The sequence below is a fragment of the Echinops telfairi genome, unplaced genomic scaffold (assembly GCF_000313985.2).
Source record: "Echinops telfairi isolate 266 unplaced genomic scaffold, ASM31398v2 ScPeMD7_7469;HRSCAF=8507_0, whole genome shotgun sequence".
NCBI classification, from domain to species: domain Eukaryota; kingdom Metazoa; phylum Chordata; class Mammalia; order Afrosoricida; family Tenrecidae; genus Echinops; species Echinops telfairi.
In genome coordinates this window covers 5,711,985-5,733,744 of record NW_022111372.1, presented here as the reverse complement: position 1 = coordinate 5,733,744, position 21,760 = coordinate 5,711,985, and the positions used below count along the sequence as shown (strand labels likewise).

Below are 21,760 nucleotides of genomic sequence, written 5' to 3'. Positions count from 1 at the left end.
AGCCTGCAGAGAATCCCCAGTACACAATGGCTAGAAATGACAATAACCCCCAAATTACATCATGAGCATTGTAAAGAGACGTTTAGCAACTGTACTGAGTCCAGTATGTAACATTTTGTAATTTGATCTCCATGCAGACCCAATATGGATTTATTCTGAACTTTTAATATTCTCGCTTTCTATTAGATTAAAATCTCTATCAATTGTGTATGGCCATGTTGATGGATCCTTGTTGGTGACTTTCACAGTCTTGTATATCTATCTGTAGAGGGAAACAGGGATTGAAGGAAATACAGAAATTGTAATGGGATTGATAATTACCAGGGAACACGGAGGGAACTGGAGAAGGAAATGGGAGATGAATATCAATGTATAAAAGACAGGAAATTTTTGTTTTAAAAACCTCCAATGTTGATTGCTATCATGATTATACAACCCTTCTCGATATGATTGAACCATGAAATCATATGACATGTTAATTATAACTGAAAAAAGAATGTGGAATAATGTTTACACTGGTGACTTTTTGGACTCTATTCACTCATAAGGATTAATTTTTTTGAACAATTAATTTCTTTAATTTCAGTAAGTGGATAGGGTCTTGAGACTAAAAAGCTAAGGCTAGGCATTATGCAGTTGCCTTTGATTACCATACATCAGATATCTACAGATTCCCATTAGGTCTGTTTTTTCAAATTAACCAAATATATTATGTGTTTGAAACACACATTTCTAGAATAATTTTTGCTGCATCATATTTTCTTATTATTTGCATTTGTGTATCTCTCATAATGAGTGCTAATATATGCATATGTGAAAGTGATTAAACATTGATCAGAGTTGATTTGATGAAATTGTCTACTGATAATTATTTTTAATGCAGAAATAAGTGTACTTTTTGAGAAGAGAGAATTATTGTACCTAGATCAGAAAATACATAACTGACCTTAAAAATATCTTACTTAATTATAGTATCTAATATGCTAATTAGCAAGTAATTGATTTTTGAGAAAGAAGAGGATTTTTGCAAGTCATACATTAAATTAGAACAGTGCTGGAAGGGTTAAACGACATACATAAGACAATGCATTTAAGTGCTTTATCTAAACGTGTTCTGGGCTCATATCAACCACATCTTATAAAATCTATCATGTTAGTCATTGAGATACAATCACATGAACACTAGATAACTAAAGACTCCCACAGAAACATTTGACAGCACATGAAGAGATCAACAGTACAGAAGTTTCCCCAGCCACACGATCGGTTACCCTTTAGATTAGGATTTTTAGAATAAAACCAAGTGCAATTTACTAGAGGAAGTTTGGGGCCCACACACTTAACAAATGGAATTCAGCCATCAAAGTTTCTAAAGTGCTAGAACTCCAGGGAGAGGTACCTTCAAATGAGGCTTTTATATACAAATCGATTTATATGTTTCTGGTAGTTTTCTCATTCCTATGTTATTTGGTCTTTCTAATGACAATTTCAATGTTTTCATAATATAAGAAAACTCATTATCTCTAATTATTTATATAGTTAGTTAAAAAGTAAACAAGAATTTTGGAAGGATATCCTGAAATCTTTATTTTCACATGTATAGGCAAGGAGCTATTATTGTTTTCAGGGATTTCAATATATAAATATTTAAGAGTATTCATGGATTTTTAATTAACAATTTTTTAGTAAAGACTTTTTCATTCTTTATGAAGCCTGTAAAGCCAAAGATTAGTGGGGAAAAGTTTGAATTATTATTTAAATGTGTATTTTAAGTTTTTTTAATTAATTCATTTTCAGATTAGGTTAATTATTGACTCAAAAATTAGAAAATACTTTTAGGCCAAAATGTACTAAGGGAGACTATAATCTTGATTCCTTATGTTAATATTGGGTCCCATTGAGTCCATTCCAACTCATAGCAATCCCATGGAGCAGAGTAGAACAGAGATGTTTAATTGTTTGTTTCTTACTGTAATCCTAGTGGAAGCCAGTCACCCTCCCATGGAGTCATTGGGTGGGTCCAAACTCCCAGCTTGTTCTGTTAGCATCACCTCAAAACCAAGGCAGGTAGACCTGAACTGCAGTTTTGCAGTTTGAAGTCCAATATGTAACCCTCGATTACACCAGTCAAGTAATCCAACGATAAACCTCTGCAGCCCTTTGCAGAAGTCCAATATGAACCATGGTTCCAAGAAGAAAAGTCTAAACTATAGAATAACACACACTGTTTTACAAGTGCTGTTGCATGGGCCAAATTGCAGGTGTCCCAATGTCTAGAAGATGAACTTGAAATAAAAAGATCATCTCACTGATTTTCTTGTCTTCCTTTGGAGCAGCTGTGTACACAGGACCCGGACCAGTAAAGGATGTGTACTCTACCACCAATAGAATGACTGTACTTTTCATCACTAATGACCAAATGGCAAGAGGGGGCTTTAAAGCAAACTTCACTACTGGCTATCACTTGGGGATTCCAGGTAAGCACATCCAGGATTATATATCGCATAGCAATTTTTGGAGAAAAACCGTAAAATAATGTAGCATGTTAAGGCTAAAACCAGTATTTCATTATATACCATCTAAAATTTAATTCTTAATCTTAAAGGCAGATTTATTTTCTTCCTTTACACCTGTGTAAATATCATCTGAGTTTATTTAAAGCGGAAATCTGTGCTGTTTTCAGCAGATTTTCTATTCCAATCCATAAACTCTTTGTTGTTACATCATGCAATTTTGTTCATTTTGAAGTCTGTGCTTAAAGTTAAAGGTGGGGTACTTGGCACTTTCATGTCCCCCCTTTTCAGGTTATTTTAAAGCACTGGTGAAACAGCTATGTTAACTGTTTAAATGCCAAAAAATCAAAATAATAAATTAATATTCTTAACCTCTTAAGAGATAAGCCAATGTAAAGTTGTTGCAATGAAAAAATTCAATCACTATGCTTGCTGGCATACACATGCTTCAAAAAGTAGAGGGACGGTGAAAAAGTGAAGGCCCTCCGTGAGGTAGGCTGACACCGTGGCTGCAATGATATGCTCAAGTATAAGAAGAGTTGTGAGAATGATGCAGGACAGAGCAGTGTTTTGTTCTGTGATGCATGAGATTGACATGGGTCAGAGGTGACTGGATGACACCTAACAGGAACAGCACCAATAATATAATCAAAGGAACAAATACTATTGTGGGCTTCCCTTTATATGGGTATATAGACATATATATTTTTTTACATTTAATAATGTGCCCACATTTTGCTTCCAAAAGATCAGTTCGAACCCTGAGAGTATCCTGTAGAACACAAACCACAGATCACAGATGAATGGCTTCTACAGGGTTTTCTAGGAGTTGGGATTGATCCTTGGGAAGTGAAATTTGGACAAATATTTAATGTAAAAATTTATATATGGGTCTTTATATCCAACGAGCTGTTAGTCCACAGTAGTGCTTGTTGCTTTTGACTAGACAAAGAGGATCCTCAAAAAAACAGGATCTTTTTTCAAGATTTTGTATTTAATTTTTTGTTACAAAATAACCTTATCACCTTCAAAGTACTCTCCATTACACTTATAAATTTATGAAATCTACAATTAAATTCTTGGCAACATTATTCAAACACATCTGTTTGGATGGCTGACAGACCACCTTCATTTTATTCTTCACCCCTTCTATGTCATTAAATCACCGTCCTTTCATGTCCCCCTTCATGTGCTGAAACAATAAGTCTCCTAGACTGTGGTCCAGTGAGTAAAGTGCAGTGGACAAGAAAGGCATACTGGGTTGTTTGTTTTTTCTTACCAAAAACTGGCACAGTGGAATGACTGCAGGAGCAGTTGTATTATCATGGTGGCAAAACCAGTCCTTTGTCTGCCACAAATCAATCCTTTATTTTCACACACTGTTACACAATCTTATCAGAACCTTTAAATAGAAAGTTTGATTAACAGTCTGACCTGGTGGACGAACTCCAAATGCACTAAAAGTTGACATTTTTGTCTATTTGGGAAGTTGACAGATGTCCAGAATGAGGTTTGTCATCAACCGACTTTTCACCTTTTTTTGAAACAAGAAACCACTCATACACTTAAGTTTTTCCCATAGCACTGTCCTTGTAAGCTGTGTTCAACATCACAACAGTTTCTGCAGCATTTTTCTTAATCAGAAAACAAATTTCACAGGCACACGCTATTCTTTTAAATTAGCCATCACGAAAAAAGGAGGTTCAAGAGAAACTACTTTTATGGAAAAATTCACTGTGATCACAGAGAAACTTCCCAGGGGATTTCATGGGTGCACTAACTCACAGTGAGTTGCTCAATGCTTGGGGAAAATGTGTGCTCCACTCTGCCCAGTATGATTCAGGTTTATTGATATAGCACTGTATATACAAGTTTAAAATTGTGTATGCTTTATGGAAGGGGGCCCTGGTGGCTTACTGGTTACATATTGGGCTGCTAAATAGAAGGTCAGTAGTTCAAAACCACCAACCCCTATATACAGGAAAAAATATGAGACTTTATATTTCTGTAAAAAGTTTCAGTTCAGAAACTCACCAGGCCATTTCTACCCTCTCCTATAATGGTCACAGGGAGTCCGCTTCGACTTGATGGCAATGAGTTTGTTTGTTTTTTATGGAAGCAGACTAACATGTTTCTACATTTTGTTAGGAAGACAAAATACATGTTTTTTTTTTTTTTTTTTTTGAGTGACCAAGGCCCCACCTGCCCAGAGCCAGACTAGTCACTGCCTCTGTACAGATGCTTTATTAGGTAGTGGGGGAGGGAATACATGTTTTTTTTTAATGGAAGCAGACTAACATTTTTCTACGTTTTTTTAGGAAGACAAAATACGTGTTGAACCCTACATCATGCTTTGCTTTACTACTGAGGTTGTGATCAATTTGTTTGTGTCTTTGTGTTTGTTGTCTGTCTGTCTACTTATTTGTGATTAGCTGCTAGATGCCTAGCCAAAAAATAGAGTGAGATGATCTTCATTTGGCCGATTATCCAATCCTACATCCAAAAGTGAAATTAAATATGTTTGCCATATATACTCGAGTATAAGCCAACCCGAATATCAGCCAAGGCACCTAATTTTACCACCAAAACTGCATTAAAAATCTGCTGGAAAACTCGGCTTATACACGAATATATATGGTATATTTCTTCCTACACTCAAAACTGGCCTATACTTTAACTATAAACCAGGTAGGGTACTATGTTTTTAACTGTTCAGTAAATAAAGAAGCTCATTTATAATCTAACCTGATAATACCAAAAACAAAAGACAGAATAAACAAACAAAAAATCCACACCCATTGTCATCAAAACATTCTAAATTACAGTGACCCTCTATCAAAGGTCCTTTTTAAAATAGTTTTATTGGCGTATAGTTCACATGTCATGCAACTGAGTACTTTAAGAATATCAAGAGCAGTTGCTATGCTATAATCACCACAATCAATTTTAGAAATTCGGTTTTCCTGGGGTGGCATCTTTCTTCCAATGAATAGCTGGTGGTTTTAAACTGCTGACTTTGCAGTTAGCAGACCCATTTTCAACCACTATATCATCAGGGTTCCTCTTAATAAGCCTCCTTAATTTTGAGATTTATTTGTGGATTCTCTGTGGCCATTGTAACAATATCATTTTGAATTGAATTGTTTGGATTCTGTCCCTTGGGGATTTTATTGCTGCTGATTTTTTTAGGAAATCCATATTTGTGTAACAATATTTTACCTACTATCTATTGTGTTTTTTTCTCTTTTTAGTAAGCCCACTATTTTAATTTAAGATTAATTGAATATCTTATTTATATTACATTCATAATTACTTTTTTGACGTTATCAATCTTGCCCTCAAGATGCAAATTAGATATGGACAAGGGAAATTTTATGTTTTATATTTGGTGTTTTTAAGATAAAACAGGCTTTGGATATGTTTTGCTTGATGTATTGGTTCCTTGTTATATTAAAAATGATATAGTAAGAGCTTTGAAAAATAATATAAAATATAAAGTAGTTTTACCATTATTTCATACTGGAAATTATGGCCTTACCTTAAAAAAATAATAATAAAATACAATTGCTGAGTGTCCCCTTAAGTGCTATTAAACTGTACTCATCATTGATAGAGGAATTTCAAGCTGAAACAATGTCACAACCAGATTATTTTTTCTGATTTGATTTGTGGTCTATTTTAGTACTATTAACTACACACTTATTATTTATTTGGATAATTATTCAAAAAAGATGGTTCTAAAAATGTCCATATGTTTACAAAATTACTACAACAAAGCATTAAAAATATACAAGACAAAGAAAAAGATCAAGAATGAAAATAATAGATAAAGAATTAAAGCAAGAGTTTATAATGAACATGCAGGAAAGATTACAAATAACAGCCATTTATAAAGGGGAACCCACCATTCAGTTTTTTGTTTGTTGGTTTTTCATCATCCTGCAATTTACTCATTTTACTAAACATTATATGGTGGGGAGTTATCCTTGCTGGTACAAAGATCATTGTTTTAGCTGCCAAATAGAATTCTATTATGTGAAACATCAAAATTTATATGCTACTCTGTTGATGGACGTTCAGATTCTTTCAATAACTTTTCAAAATTAAAAAAAAATCATTTTATTGGGGGCTCATACAACTCTTATCACAATCCATACATACATCAATTGTGTGGAGCACAATTTTACATCCATTGCCCTCATCATTCTCAAAATATTTGCTCTCCGCTTAAGCCCTTGGTATCAGCTCCTCATTTCCCCCCTCCTTCCACGCCCCCCCTCCCTCATGGACCCTTGATAATTTATAAATTATTATTATGTCATACCTTACACTGTCCGATGTCTCCCTTCATCCACTTTTCGGTTGTCCATCCCCCAAGGAGGAGGTGATATGTAGATCCTTGTAATCAGTTCCCCTTTTCTACCCGAGCTTTCCTCCACCCTCTGGTATAGCCACTCTCATCACTGGTTCTGAAGGGATCATCTGTCCTGGATTCCCTGTGTTTCCAGCTCTTATCTGTACCAATGTACATCCTCTGGTCAAGCCAGATTTATGAGGTAGAATTGGAATCATGACAGTTGGGGGAAGAAACACTTAAGAACTAGAGGAAAGTTGTATGTTTCATCATTGCTACCCTGCACCCTGACTGGCTCATCTCCTCCCCACAACCCTTCAATAAGGAGGTGTCCAGTTCCCTACAGATGGGCTTCGGGACTCCACTCTGCACTCACCCTCATTCACAATTATATGATTTTTTGTTCTTTGATGCCATAGTTCAAATGCATCAATTTTTCTTCAGTCTTCCTTATTCAATGTCCAAATTTCACATACATGCAAGACTATTGAAAATAACTTAGGTTGAGTCAGGCACAATTTTCCTCAAAGTAACATCCCTTCTTTTCAACACTATAAAGAGGTTTTGGGTAGCACATTTACAGAATCATTTGTGTCATTTCATCTCTTGAATGCTGCTCCCATAATCATTGATTGTGGATAAAATCTTAGACAACTTCAAACTTTTCTCCATTTAACATGTTTCCTATTGGTTTAGTTGTGCAGGTTTGGTTTTGTTCATACCTTGAATTGTAATGCACACTGAAGGCTGCAATATTTCATCTTTATCATCAAATATTACAAGTCTTCTTCATTTTCAGCATCAAGATTGTGTCATCTCATCATGTAGATTGCTAAAAAGCCTTCCTCTGATCCTAATGCCACATCCTTCATCGTATAATCTAGCTTTTCTGATGATTTACTCAGGATACAGATTGAATAAGTATGGTGAGAGGACCTAATACCGATGTACAACTTTTCTGATTTTAAACAATGCAGTATTCCCTTTTTCTGTTTTTACAACTTCTCCTTGATTCTTGTACAGTTTTTGCATGAGCACAATTATTCGTTTTGAAATTCTCAGTATTCTCAAGGCTAGCCATAATTTGCTATGATACACATAGTTGAATATTTTGACCTAGTTAATGGAACACAAGTAATCATCTTTCTGGTATTCTCTGCTTTCAGCCAAGACCCATTAGACATCAGCCATGATATCCCTTATTCTGTATCCTCTTTGCCATCAGAGCCAAACCTCTGACAGCTCATTTTCCATGCACGGCTGCAACTATTGTTGGATGATCTTCAGCAACATTTTACTTACAGATGATAAAAATTGTATTGTTCCATAATTTGAGCATTCTGTTGGGTCACCTTTCTTTGGAATAGGTACAAATATGGATCTCTCCCAGTCAGTTGGCCAAGAAGCTGCCTTCCAAATTTCCTGGCATAGACCGATGGGTGCGTCTAGTGATGCAACAGCTTGTTGAAATATTTCAGTTGGTAGTCCACCAATAGTTGGATCCTTTGTTTCAGTTAATGGTTACAAGGCAGCTTGAACTTCTTCCTTCAGTAACATTAATTCTTGCTCATATGATACCTCTTGAAATGGAGGAACATGGAGTAGTAATTTTAGCTACAGTGACTTTATATAACCTTTCCATCTTCCTCTGGTGCTGCTTACATCCTTCAATATTTGCCCATAGAATCTTTCAGTAATTCAGCTCAAGGCTTGACTTCTTCTTGAGTTCTTTCAGTTTAAGATATGCTGAGCATGTTATTTCTTTTTCATTTTCTAATTCTCATTTTTTCCCCCACATTTCATTATATGATTTAACTTTGTCTTCTAGAGTCAGCTTAGTAATTTTCGGTTCAAGTCTTGATTTTTATCATTTCTTCTATTTGTCTTTGCTGCTCTATGATTAAGAATCTCTTCTGACATCTAATTTGAAGTTTTCTTTATTTCCTGTCTTTTCAATAACCATTTGCATTCTTCACAAATGGTGACCTTAATGTCATTCCTCAGCTCCTCAGTTATTCTGCCATTAGTACTCAATGAGTCAGATCTATTCTTGATCTATATATTCCAAACATTTCTGTGATATTTATATATATATTTAGGTGATATGTTGGTTCTTGTCAACTTGTTTCAACTTTCTTCAACTTCAATCTGAACTTACACATGAGCAATTGATGGTCTGTTCCACTGTCACCTCCGTGGCCTGGTTTTAGCTGTTGATACTGAGCTTCCCCATCATCTCTTCACACAGACATGGTCAATTTGATTTCTATGTATCCCTATGTATCCCATAGGGAGAAGACTATGTGTATTTATTTTTCTGTATTATTGAAGAATGGCATTTGTGAGAAAGATGTTGTTCTACTTGTAATATTCTATCATGCAGTCTCCACATTAATTTCTATTGTCAAAACCCTATTTTTCCATTAGTTTCTTCCTTTTAGTTTCCAACTGCTGCATTCCAATCACCAAATAATTACTAGTGCATATTGATTATATGTTTGATCAATTTCAAACTGAAGACATTGTTAAAATTCTTCAATTTCTGTATCACAAATAATAGTGATGCTGTGTAAATTAAATAATACTTGTGTTGATTAAATTTCCTTATATATTGATAGAAATTTTATTATCACACACAGTCTTGTACTTCTTGAGATGTCCATTTAATAATAAAAAAATATGCAACACAACGACAGTCCACTCGATTCAAATTAGCTGATTCAAAATGTCTCGTGGCAGTCCAATGCAGCTCATCGACACCTAGAATGTTGATCTGATGCATTCCATCTTAATTCTAACAACTCCCAATTTTCTCATACTCTTAGTCTTTACAACTCCAAGTTCCGATTTCTAATTGATATTTTCAACTTGTTTTTCTCAATGTGAGTCCTCAAAAGCTTTAATCCTCCAGAATTTTCTGTATCTAAGTCATTGTTTGACTTTTCTTTTGAAAAGGCACCTCTTCCTCAGTCACATTTTGGGTGACTTCTAACCAGAGGGCCTCTGATTCTGGCAGTATACCTGGGAATCTTCTGTTTCCGTTCCTTAGGTTTTCAGTCATGGTGTTCATAGCATTTTCCGTGGCTAATTCCTCAGAAGTAGACAGCATATTACTTCTTCATAGTCTGTTCTCAGTCCAGAAGCTCTACTGAAAGCTATTCACTGAGTGACCCTCCTGGTATTTGAAATATGAATGAAATTCCTTCCAGCCTCACAGAAACACATGAGCACCACAATTGACAGCCAAGTTGTGAAAAAATACACACAGGAAGAATAAACATATGAAAGTAAAATACAGAGTCATGTACCAAATAGGTCTAAGTTCAGATTATGTTTAAAATATAGTCATTTATGAGATAGCACAAAATAAATAACCAAAGGTACTAAAATATAGTGTTCAAGCTTCATTGAAAGTATTGGAGAAAGGCTCTAGAACTGATAAAATACTGAGATGTTTCTACAAATGAATATAATGCAGGAAGTACACATGTAAATCATTTCCTGGAGACTTTTTAAAAGAATAACGACAGCGTCCCCTTACAGAATGGCCTCAGGAAGGAGATGAGCCAGTCAGGGTCCAATGTAGCAGCGATGAAACACAACTTTCCTCTAGTTCCTAAATGCTTCCTCAACCTCCCCTCCCCTACTATCATGATCCAAATTCTACCTTACAAATCTGGCTAGACCAGAAGATGTACACTGGTACAGATAGGAACAGGTAACACAGGGAATCTAGGACAGATGATCCCTTCAGGATCAGTGGTGAGAGTGGCGATACCGGGATTGTTGAGGGAGGGTGGGTTGGAAAGGAGGAACCGATTACAAAGATCTACATATACTCTCCTCCATGGGAGACAGACAACCGAAAATTGGGTGAAGGGAGATGGACAGTGTAAGACATGACAAAATAATAATTTATAAATTAGCAAGGGCTCATGAGGGAGGGGGAAGTGGGGAGGGGTGGGAGAAAATGAGGAGCTGATGCCAGGTGCTTAAGTGGAGAGCAAATGTTTTGAGAATGATGAGGGCAACAAATGCATAAACATGCTTTACACAATTGATGTATGTATGGATTGTCACAAGAGTTGTATGAGCCCCCAATAAAATGATTTCTTTAAAAAATGACAATGACAACAGTACATTGACAGAGAACTATCATAAATTCAATTCATTCTGAATGCTGGATAAATGATTCAAGAAACTGAAATAAATGAGGAAAAATGAATCATCAAAATTGGAAGTAGACTCATTAGCAACTTGTGACAAGTTGCTTGCTGTAAGGGAAGAGGACTTGAAGCACGACAGATAAAACCAAGGATCACAGGCTTTGCTTTGGATTACTCCTCAATGTAAAGAAAATATGCATCCTCACAAGTGGATAATAAATGACATCATAATATATGGAGAAAATATCGAAGTTGCCAATGATTCTGTTTTACTTATCAATCAAATAATAGTGTAATTTCTATCAACATATAAAGAAATTTAATCAACACAGGTGTTATTCAAATTTATACAGTAACCTATTTTTTGTGATACAAAAATTGAAGGATTTTACTGATGTCTATATTGATAAATTGTTTACTCCAGAATCAATGCTTGTAGCAACATCAGCCAAAACATTTAGTGATGTATTCCATGGGACATATATATTGGAAAAGAACTTTTTAGTCCTAAACATGAAGATGCACCTTGAAGAATAAGTACACCTCACCCAGGAATAATAATTCCAATTTCTTTATATTCTATTCAAAAGCTAGATGATGAACACAGAAGTCTGAAGGAGAATTTAAATTATGGTTTGCATGAAGAATGTGGAATACACCATAGTTTTCTAGAAAGATTAACAAACTTTTCTTGGAAGAAGTATACTCAGAATGCTTCTTAGATGGCAGAATGTAGAGAATTTCCCTATGTGCTTTGGACACATGATCAGGAAGAACCGATCACTGGTAAGGGACATCCAGGAGAGAAACTGCCACAGTGGCCACAACAATGGCTTCAAAAGTAGTAGGAGGAAGCACCAAAGAACTAGAGGAAAGTTGTATGTTTCATTGGTCCTATACTGCACCCCGACTGGCTCATCTCTTCCCTGTCACCCCTCTGTGAGGGGATGTCCAATTGTCTACAGATGGGCATTGGGTCTCCACTCCCTGGTCTCCACCCCTTCACATTGGGTGGATTTTGCCCTGGGTCTTAGATGCCTGATACCTGATCCCATTGACACCTCATAATCACATGCACACTTTTACAGATAAGAGCCAGCACCACAGGGAATCCAGGATAGATAAACCCCTCAGAACCAACCAGGAGAGTAGAGATACCAGGAAGATCAGGGGAGGGGCGAAGAAAGGGAGAATCAATCACAAGTATCAATCTATAACCCCCTCCCAGGAGGGATGAATAATGGAAAAGTGGCTGAAGGGTGACATAAGATGATGTAAGATATGGAAATACTAATCTATACTTTATCAAGGGTTCATGAGGGAGGGCGGGTGGGTGGGGGAGCAAGGGGGAAGAAATGGAGAACTGATATCAGGGTCTTAACAGGGAAAAGAATGATTTGAGAAGGATGACAGTGGAATATGTGCGAATGTGCTTGACACACTGGATGAATGTATGGATTGTGATAAGAGATGTAATTGCCCCCAATAAAATTAAGGGTGGGGGGAATAGTAAAGGTTTTGAGGATGGAGTAGGTAGGACTAGGAAACATTTTGTTTTGTTGTACATTGGGCTACCATACATCAGAGCCAAATCTATGCCACTTAACAACAACAAGAACAATACAGCAAAAGAAAGAACAGAAAAAAACTACCAGTGGAAAGAATAAAGAGAAAATGATGTTCTCTACAAACTTCATGAAAGCAACATGAAAAACCTTGCAGTATTAGTGGGTTTTACTGGAGACACATGGCAGGAATTGTGCCCGTCATGAGCTCACCATGCTGAACACCAGCCTCTGGGGCATGCATCAGAACAGCGCGGGGGTAGGGGGTGGGTAGGGGGCAGAGCAGTGAGGTCCCCAGGGATAGAGGTGGGGCCGGGGCATGTCTCTCCATCAGACTTGACAGGAAAGCACACGTGAAAGAAAACAAACAGACCCTGAACTAGTCATACGGTTATATATGTATGCATGTGTGTGTGTGTTGTAGTTGTAGCCATTGTTTTACTTTGGTTGTTGCTTTGTTGCACTCAGTCTGGTGTTGGTACATAGCATGTCTTCCTGGAAGGGATAGGCAGAATAAATAAGCCAGAGGAGAGAGCAACAGGATGACAGATCAGGGGAACATGGGGGTAGGGGAGGCGGGGGAAAGGAAGAGTGTGTTAACAAGCACAGGGACAAGGGAACAACAAGTGATCCAAAATCAATGTCAAGGAGGGTGCGGGAGGCCTGGCAGGGCTGGATCAAGGGCAATGTAACCAAGAGGAATGCCTAAAACCCAAATGAAAGCAGAACATGATAGTGGGACAAGAGGAAAGTACAAAGAAATAGAGGAAAGAACTAGGAGGCAAAGGGTGGTCATAGAGATGTAAATACAGGCATATAAAGATGTAAAAATGCTTAGATATGATGAGGGGGAAATAGATCTATGTATATATATTTATAGGTTGAGTATTAAGAAAACAGATGGACAGTGGGCCCCTGCATAAGTACTCCATCAACACAAGAACACTTTGTTCTAACAATTCGGCAGTCTGAGATGCTCACCTGCCTAGCAATAATTTTGTTATGGAAAGAAATTTTGAAAGAGTCATTGCATTTTTAAATAAATGGAAATCAATGATAAAAACAAATGAGAGAAAATTTATGAAATATTAAAAGATCTAGACATTAAGAGAGTAGATTTATTCAGAAAGAAAGATAGTTGCAATCATTTTTGATCATTCCACTATCTGTAAGCATAAATGCCATCTTGAGACATAATTTTAGAAAGAGATTAGGTTTTTGTACACCCATATTCTAAGTTACTATGAGGTAAAATAGAAAAAGAAATTGTGGAAAGGGCGTTGTCAATAAGTTCCTTCCATCAAAAGCATTACAGTTTCCGGGCTATTCACTAGATTCTTATAATGAGATGTAGCATCACAGATAGGGAAAACTATGACAAACATTATCTATGCAAGATAAAATCCCAAAGAGCATAATATATTGCCTTAAACACAATATAGATGCTAGATTCGTGGTCCAGGTTTTATTTATGTCTGTATCCTATTTAACTAGATTCCTTTACTACTGCTATGCTATTTATGAAATAAATTATCTTCAAGAGAAAATATCCCTCATTGTTATTAGAATGGAAAGTCTCCAGTGACCAATCCTGGATAGTGAATAGCCCAAGAATTTGGTTCCGCATTCCTCCAAGTCATGGGACAGGTACCAATGAATAGAAAATGAGTTGAGTGAATTGCCATCAGCAAAATCATTTCCTAGCTAGATTCTTATACTAACAGACTGAAAAGCAATAACAGAAACAGAGTTGGCAGTAAATATAAACAACCTAGTAATGGAGAAAGATTGGGCTTTGGTATTTCCACATGTTAAACTAGAGTATATAAAATATAGATTTATTAAAACCACCCTCCTATAAATATCCCCTCAATACTCTTTCTGCTACTCAACATCTTAATTGGGAATTTAGCAGTGCTTAACATGCAACTATGAAGGGACACCTGATTATTACATTTAGGAGGCTTAAAGTCCTCCCCAAATAGTGTGGCATATGCCTTTGAGATCAATTCAATTCCATTTAAAAGCAAGCATATGCTGAGTAAATGAGGCAGGGCTACTGGAGGCTTCATTAACGAGAGAAGGGAAATTAAATTCTTAGCAGTATTTCTTTTTCTTTTTCTCACCGTTGGCATAGAACTATCAAAAATAAGGTTTTAGATGTCACGGAAAACTAAGCAGTTGCATTAATGATTTTCGAATGAAACCAAACTACTATATATATTGCAATGAACTACCATTCAATTTGTGTCTGTAAGGAAAATTTTGAAAGACCTTGTTTCCACTTCTCCTCAGCATTAATAGTTTTTGTTCAGTTTAGCAATAATAGGTAGTTTTGCTCATCAGCATTTCTTCATCCAATGCATCCAGCCTACAGAAAGGGATGAATTTTTCTGGCTCCATATTATATAGCTTTTTGTCTAGTCTATAAAATTAAGTCATCATTTTCTGATATTTATAAATACGTTCATTCATATAGCTATCTTGTTCCATTCCACTAGTCGGTACTTTTCTGGTAAAATATAGTTTGATTATATTAACAAAAGAGTAAATTAGCAATAAATTTGGCTAGAACTAAGTTAATGGCATTGAGAGTTAACATTTATATAATGATTTTAACAAGCCTTTAAAACAGCACGTTAATTAAATATTCCATATTAATTAAGATAGAATATATGAACACATACACATATATCGCTGGTTTTTAAACCCTCCTCTTTTCTAAGAGAGAAGAAATACTAGGAAGATGCAATATGCATATAAATCAGTTAAAATAATACCGCTAGCCTGTCCAATATATAGTCTTTGACTACTTATCATCATACTAATCGGGTATAAAATGGTAGTGTTTTTTAAGCAAATTGAAAATTACATCGACAAGGACTTTCCTAATAGTGTTAAATTTTGAGATATTTTATCTGCTTCTCTAATGCTATAAATGTTTGCTTAGAAAGGGAAAAACAAAACATAACATTCTAGGTGAATATATAGTCTGTCAAGGCAATCTAAATTGGGATGGAAACATAGGATTTTTCAATGTTTAAAATAAATTATACAAACAGCTTCAATTATCTTGGTACGAAACCCGAGGAAAGGATTAGTGAAGTTTACTTCTGTCTAGTATCTGGAGAGGAAAATATCCCTTCAATAACATGGAATTAAGAGCATCTTCTGAAAAATATTGGTGAAAAAGCTGATTTATAAATGTTACTATTAAGAATATTACTTATTGAATGTTCATTTATATGTAGTTTAGCATATTTTGTACATTTCTTTAATTTCCTTGTTCTTATCACACACCTAAGATATAAATGCAGTGGACCCTTGAACAGCTAGTGGCCCACTTACATGTGGATTGTTCTTCCTTTTGCTATTGTGATTTGCTCAAGTGTCACAAATATTCACTTAAATGTCATGGATGTTAATCATCTCAGGAGGAGCACACTAGCAACTGTAAAGTATATTTGGATTTTTCACTGCAACAGAAGTCAGCATTACCAGCTCACCTTGTTCAAGGGGCAGCTGTAGTATTTATTCCTGTTTCACAGTCAAGGAAACTGAGGCTCAGAGAAGTTAATTGCTCAAGGTCGCAAAACTAGAAAAGGGCTACATTGTTCATCAAATCAAGGTCATATGATTTGAGAACTATCTTACCTTAATAATTTAACATCTTCTTCAAATCATTGGGTACCATTATCCAATTTTCTTAAAATTTAAATATATTGTTAAAAAGATACGTTTAGGAATTAAAAGAGCTCTGTGCCATAGTAAATGAGTATTGCGCTATTAACCAGATCTCTAGTTCAACTCCCACAGTCACTCTGAGAGAGAACGGTGTGGCACTTTGCTCCCTTTAAGATTACAGACGTAGAAACACCATGCGGCAGTACGACGCTGTCATGTAGGTTTTTCGGTATCATTTCTTAGGTTTTTAATCAACTTGAAAACATCAGGTTTGCGGATTTTGTGTGGGTTTCAAAATTTCTCCTCTATGCTACTTTTAAAATTCTCTTACTACGAATCATACTGATTGTAGAAGCATATCACTCATTTAACATGAATTAATTATGTTTTATATAGGACACATAACTATTGATTCCTTATTTTTGTGCAAGGCATTTTGCCAAAAATAAGGAAACAGAATATTGTGAAAATTTAGCTATGCCTTATATATTTCTTTGGGTGAATGGCTAGACTTAATGAGCATGTTCACAGTATATACCACCTACCATTATTTCAAAGCTCTCTGCTTATCCCTAGAGATCTCAAACAGATTTATCTTCTCACAGTTACTTCAAGTACTAAGACATACATTTCAGTATTAAAATATAAGTACAGCACAACACCAAAACATTAATATCATTATATTTAAACTGCTTTTGTCCTGCAATTGTCTCACAATTTAGGTTCTGACACTGTTCCCTTCTTCAGCTTTGGATCATAGAATTTATGATCCTTTGGTCACAAATATTGGTGTGCTTCTTCCCTATGGTTTTAGTTGACATCTCACTTAGAAAGCTGTTAGATTGAAAACAACCCTTTAAGACCCCGGCTCTATTCTATCTGATAGCTGGGCACCTTCTAATTTCTTCACCACACTTTTCTATAGTGCCTGTATCTTCTGCATTCCCTTCGTTTGGGCAAATATTGAGCAGGGCTATGATGTAAGAACTAATTTTTCTTAAATTGGAGCTAGGATTAAGTGGTAGCCAAAATCCATTCATGGATCAAAGTTTTTTTGTTTTGCTGTTGTTGTTGTTTAATTTGGCTTTGAATTTTCTTAGAGGTCTTCTTGTTAATTTATGGTAGAGAGTCTTATCAATCATCTTCCTGGACCTCATCTTCCTGGACCGTAAAGATCTTCCAATAATATTGTCATTGATTATCCCCTAGTACTAATTTTTACAACACAGATGAGTGAGGGATATTGCACCAGTGTGGGCTAACTTCAATCGCAATAATTGAACTATTCACTTGAATGGAATAAATCCTTTCATGGCTGGATGTTATTTACACACAAAAAAATTGGGAGCTGGTTGTCAGGGAAAATTTACAACAATATTCACTGACAATGTCAATTACCAGATCTGGAATAATATCTGTCTTAATATAACAAGTAGAGCATTGATGTGGTCACAATTTGTTCATCCTTATAACATAGAGAGAAATCTAATATTCATGGAGATTGTATGGTTTGCAAAGGCAGACAATGTATAATTATTTGCGTGAAAATGAAGTACGGTTTTGTCCATCTAGTTAAACTTTGAGATAATTATTTCCAACTGATTTTTCTCTTGCCATAGTTGGCAACTTTCAAATATCTTCATAGTAATGATTTGGAAGGGTCACTGGCATGGTAAATCTAAAAGACCTCTCCTAAAGCTAAGATTATATAACACTTAAATTATTATTGCTTAGATGATAAGTTTATGTGGATTTGTTGAGTGGTACTGTCAGAGGATTTTGTGGGTAGGGTGTCTGAAGCCTTTGGCAATCCCTTGGACCTGATTTCATGATCTTCTCCAAAAGAAGTACCTGCAGTTCCCTGCATATTCTCCTCAAGCTATAATTCTATCTGTGATGATACTCTTCCTGACAGATGCTGAGTCGCTGACTGAGTACATTACCTTGTTCAATAGGGAAGCTAGATCTTCCACGTGCTGTAGCAAATAACTGTTGGTAAATGAGGTAGAAATGGGATGGGTGGTGCAGAGTATTCTATTTTTAATGCCCTTACCCTGTATAATAAATGATTTCCCCCCACAGAACCCTGCAAGTACGATGATTTTCAATGTGAAACTGGAGAATGTGTTCCACTGGTGAATCTTTGTGACAGTCATCCACACTGTAAGGATGGCTCAGATGAAGCACATTGTGGTATGTCTTGTTTTGTGTAGAAAAACAACATTTCTCTTTCTTTTTATCACTTTACCATATGTGTTTGGATTCTACAAATGTGAAAGGAAGAAAACAAATATGTGTTTTGGGGGGAGTTTTGTTTGTTTTTCATTGCCCACATGTTTTGCTTTTGTTTGTATTTTGTTGTTGCTGAAACTATAACAGCAGCACATGTATCAATTCAACAGATTCCACATGTGCGGCTCAGTCACGTTGATTCCATTCTTCGAGTAGTACATGCTTCTCACCCTCCTTTTCTGAGTTGTTCTTCTCTATCAACATAAACTCATTGCCCCCTAAGTAATCTTTAGGCTGCTGTTTTCCTTTTGATCCCATATAAATACCTTCAAAAAGCATAAGCTCAAGGCAAAACTTTAGTCAAAGTGGATTACTGTTTGATTTTAGGAAAACTTCAGAAAATATTTTTGGTTTAATATTTAAAGACATTCTTAGAACAGTAGTCTCTGAGTTTCATCCATCCTTTATAGCTTGAGATCATTCATGTCTTAATGTTGTTGAGTATAAATATCTCCCAATTGTTTCTGAGCCTTTATCATTACTACAGTAGCATAGTGGTTTAAGAACTGGATTGCTAACTACAAGGTCAGCCCTTCAAAACTACCAGATGCTTTATAAGAGAAAGAGGAGACTTTCTGTTCCTGTAAAAGACCTATGGCCTCAGAAAGCCTAGGTAGCAATTCTACTGTGTGCTGTAGGGTCAATATGAACTGTGAGTCCAAACTGACAATGGTTAGGTTTTGATTTTGGTCCCCACTCTGGTTAGGAGAAAGGGTAACTTGTCGGCTTCCATTTTCTTTGTTTGTTGATTTGTATAAGGTGGCTAGATTTAATAACTGTATTATCATATCAATATGGGAGAAAGGCTATCTTTCTCCTGTGGAGTGGCTAGTGGGTTTGAAATGCTAACTCAGTTTGTGGGTAGCAGCCCAATGTGTAGCTATGCTACCAGGGCTCCAGTATAGGACAGCCCACATTCAAATAGAGGAGATAAAATCCACAAGGAGAGAAGGGTTCAAACCATGCCCTCTACAGACACTTACTGATTACTGTAATCTGGGCATAACAGAGACACCTGCATGTTTGTTTGTTGATGGAATGCATTCGGTGTACAGTCAGCTCTTTAGTATCTACTATTCCTTCTGTCATGTTCAGATTTCAGCGAACCCAGCTTTCAGACCATTTGTATAGATATATGAATGATGGCTACATGTACTATCTCTCATATTTACCTCTAATTTAAAAAATTACGTTATAAGTATTGCTTTTAAGAGAAAATTAAAACCAAGATTTAAATCTTACTAACTATATGCCAGGTACTGTAACTATCAGTGTGGGCCTTTGAAATCAAACAGACAAATGCATGCCCACTGAGACTCTTCTGACTCATGTCCACCTGATGAGACACAGTTGAACTCCCCCCAAAGGTTTTTAAAATTGCAATCTTTACAGAAGTAGATTGACATACCTTTCTCCCATGGTATAATTGAGAGTTCCAAAGACTTTTAAACTATGAAATAAGTCCTTTAACCACTGTGTGTTAGTCTGGACAGACTAGAGAAGCAAATCCATAGACACTCATATGTGTATAAGAAAGAACATTATATAAAGAGTAATTGTACATTATGAAAACATCCCAGCCCAGTCCAGATCAAGTCCCTAAGTCTAATATTAGCCCATATATCTGATACCAATCTATACATTCCTCTTCAGACTCACACAACACATGCAATGATGTCAAATGCAGGAAGATCACAGACCAGTGAGTGGGAAGTCTTGAGGAGATCCAGTGGTGTTGTAAGCATCTCAGCACTGGCAGGGGGCTCCATGTGGCTCCTCCAGTTCAGGGCATTAGTGTAGCTCCATGTGTCTTGTCAGCTGCAATGTCTCCCAGGGAGTGAGTGTCCCACCTCCAGTGAACTATTTAGCTCCTTAGAGCCTCCAAATGACGTCAAGTTGCGACCCAATTGACAAGTAAACCCCACCCCTTCACTTGAAAGGGTCAATTTGAGAATTGTTGTCAATTTGAGAATTGACAACAGATTATGTAACTACCACACACTGAATTATCATGTCTCTTAATGGTGTTTTAAATAATACCATATTTAATACTAACTACAATTTAGCGATGAGGAAACTAAGCCTTGGAAAAATCGAATGACAGAGATCACACACCCACTGAAGGCAAAATTTGTGTTTGAATCCAATTCTGTCTCATAATAGAAAAAATTAATGAATGCTATGATATTTCTATTTAATATGGCGAATGATGATAAGACTATCTATCATTGCTGACATTTTATCTGTTTAATAAAGTAGGTTACTTTGGCCTTATTAGACCAGATTCCTACCTAAGCATTAACATCCTTATCATTGTACCAAAAATAGTGTAGGCAATCCTGAAATCCTGTTGATCTATTTGTAGATGCTTAGAAACACATGCAGGCTTAACAGGGGTAGGGGTTAGATTAGGAGTGTACTAATGTATACATAGAGATTTGGCACAGGTTCTGGTGTATTGTAACCGAAATGTGTAAGTATTGTTTAATGTAAGACTGGTTATTTACTCTATAAATCCTCAGAAAATTCACAATAAAAATATTTAATAATGTAGAATATTAGACAGAATAGTAGACACCAAAAAAAAAAAAATAATGTAAAGAAATCAGTAAGTTTCTTGAGAAAATAAGTAGAAAAAAATGCTTAATGTTATTCTTAATTTTGAGTTGCCCTCTTTATGAGACTAAGTTTAGGGCATCTTAAAGATAACCTTATATATTTCATGTTAATGTGCTGCATTGGTATGAAATCAGTTTGTTTTTCCCCTTTACACTGTCATATGAAGTATCAAATCTAAGTTGAACAAATTTTTATTTCTCAATGTCGTCTTTCCAGCATGTCCTTAAGAGACTACTGCAACCACTTTCTAAATTCTAAACATTCAGAAAATTGCACATTTCGTTTAGAGGCCATCTTTTACTCTTCTCAACTTTGACTGCATGCTACCTGTGTGTGATCTAATCTCTGCAGTGCGTCTTTTCAATGGCACAGTGAGCAACAAAGGCATGGTGCAGTTCAGAATCCAGAGCATATGGTATGAAGCTTGTGCTGAGAATTGGACCTCCCAGATTTCAAATGATGTTTGCCAACTGCTGGGATTAGGGTAAGTAATTCTCTATTTTAAAAGATTCTCTAGCTTTTAGATTGCTACCAACTTGGATGTATTGAGAAATTTAAAATTCATGC

At 36.0% G+C, this 21,760-nt stretch overlaps 1 protein-coding gene across 1 annotated transcript in view; it reads left to right on the top strand.

The window, feature by feature from the left end:
* Window positions 1–21,760, top strand: part of TMPRSS15 (transmembrane serine protease 15) — a 179,006-nt gene that overhangs the window by 94,625 nt on the left and 62,621 nt on the right. Inside the window, exons 17-19 of the mRNA XM_004711306.1 lie at window positions 2,337–2,477; window positions 18,365–18,475; window positions 21,545–21,677. Coding sequence (XP_004711363.1) covers window positions 2,337–2,477; window positions 18,365–18,475; window positions 21,545–21,677 — 385 coding nt within the window. The remainder of the gene's footprint in view (window positions 1–2,336; window positions 2,478–18,364; window positions 18,476–21,544; window positions 21,678–21,760) is intronic.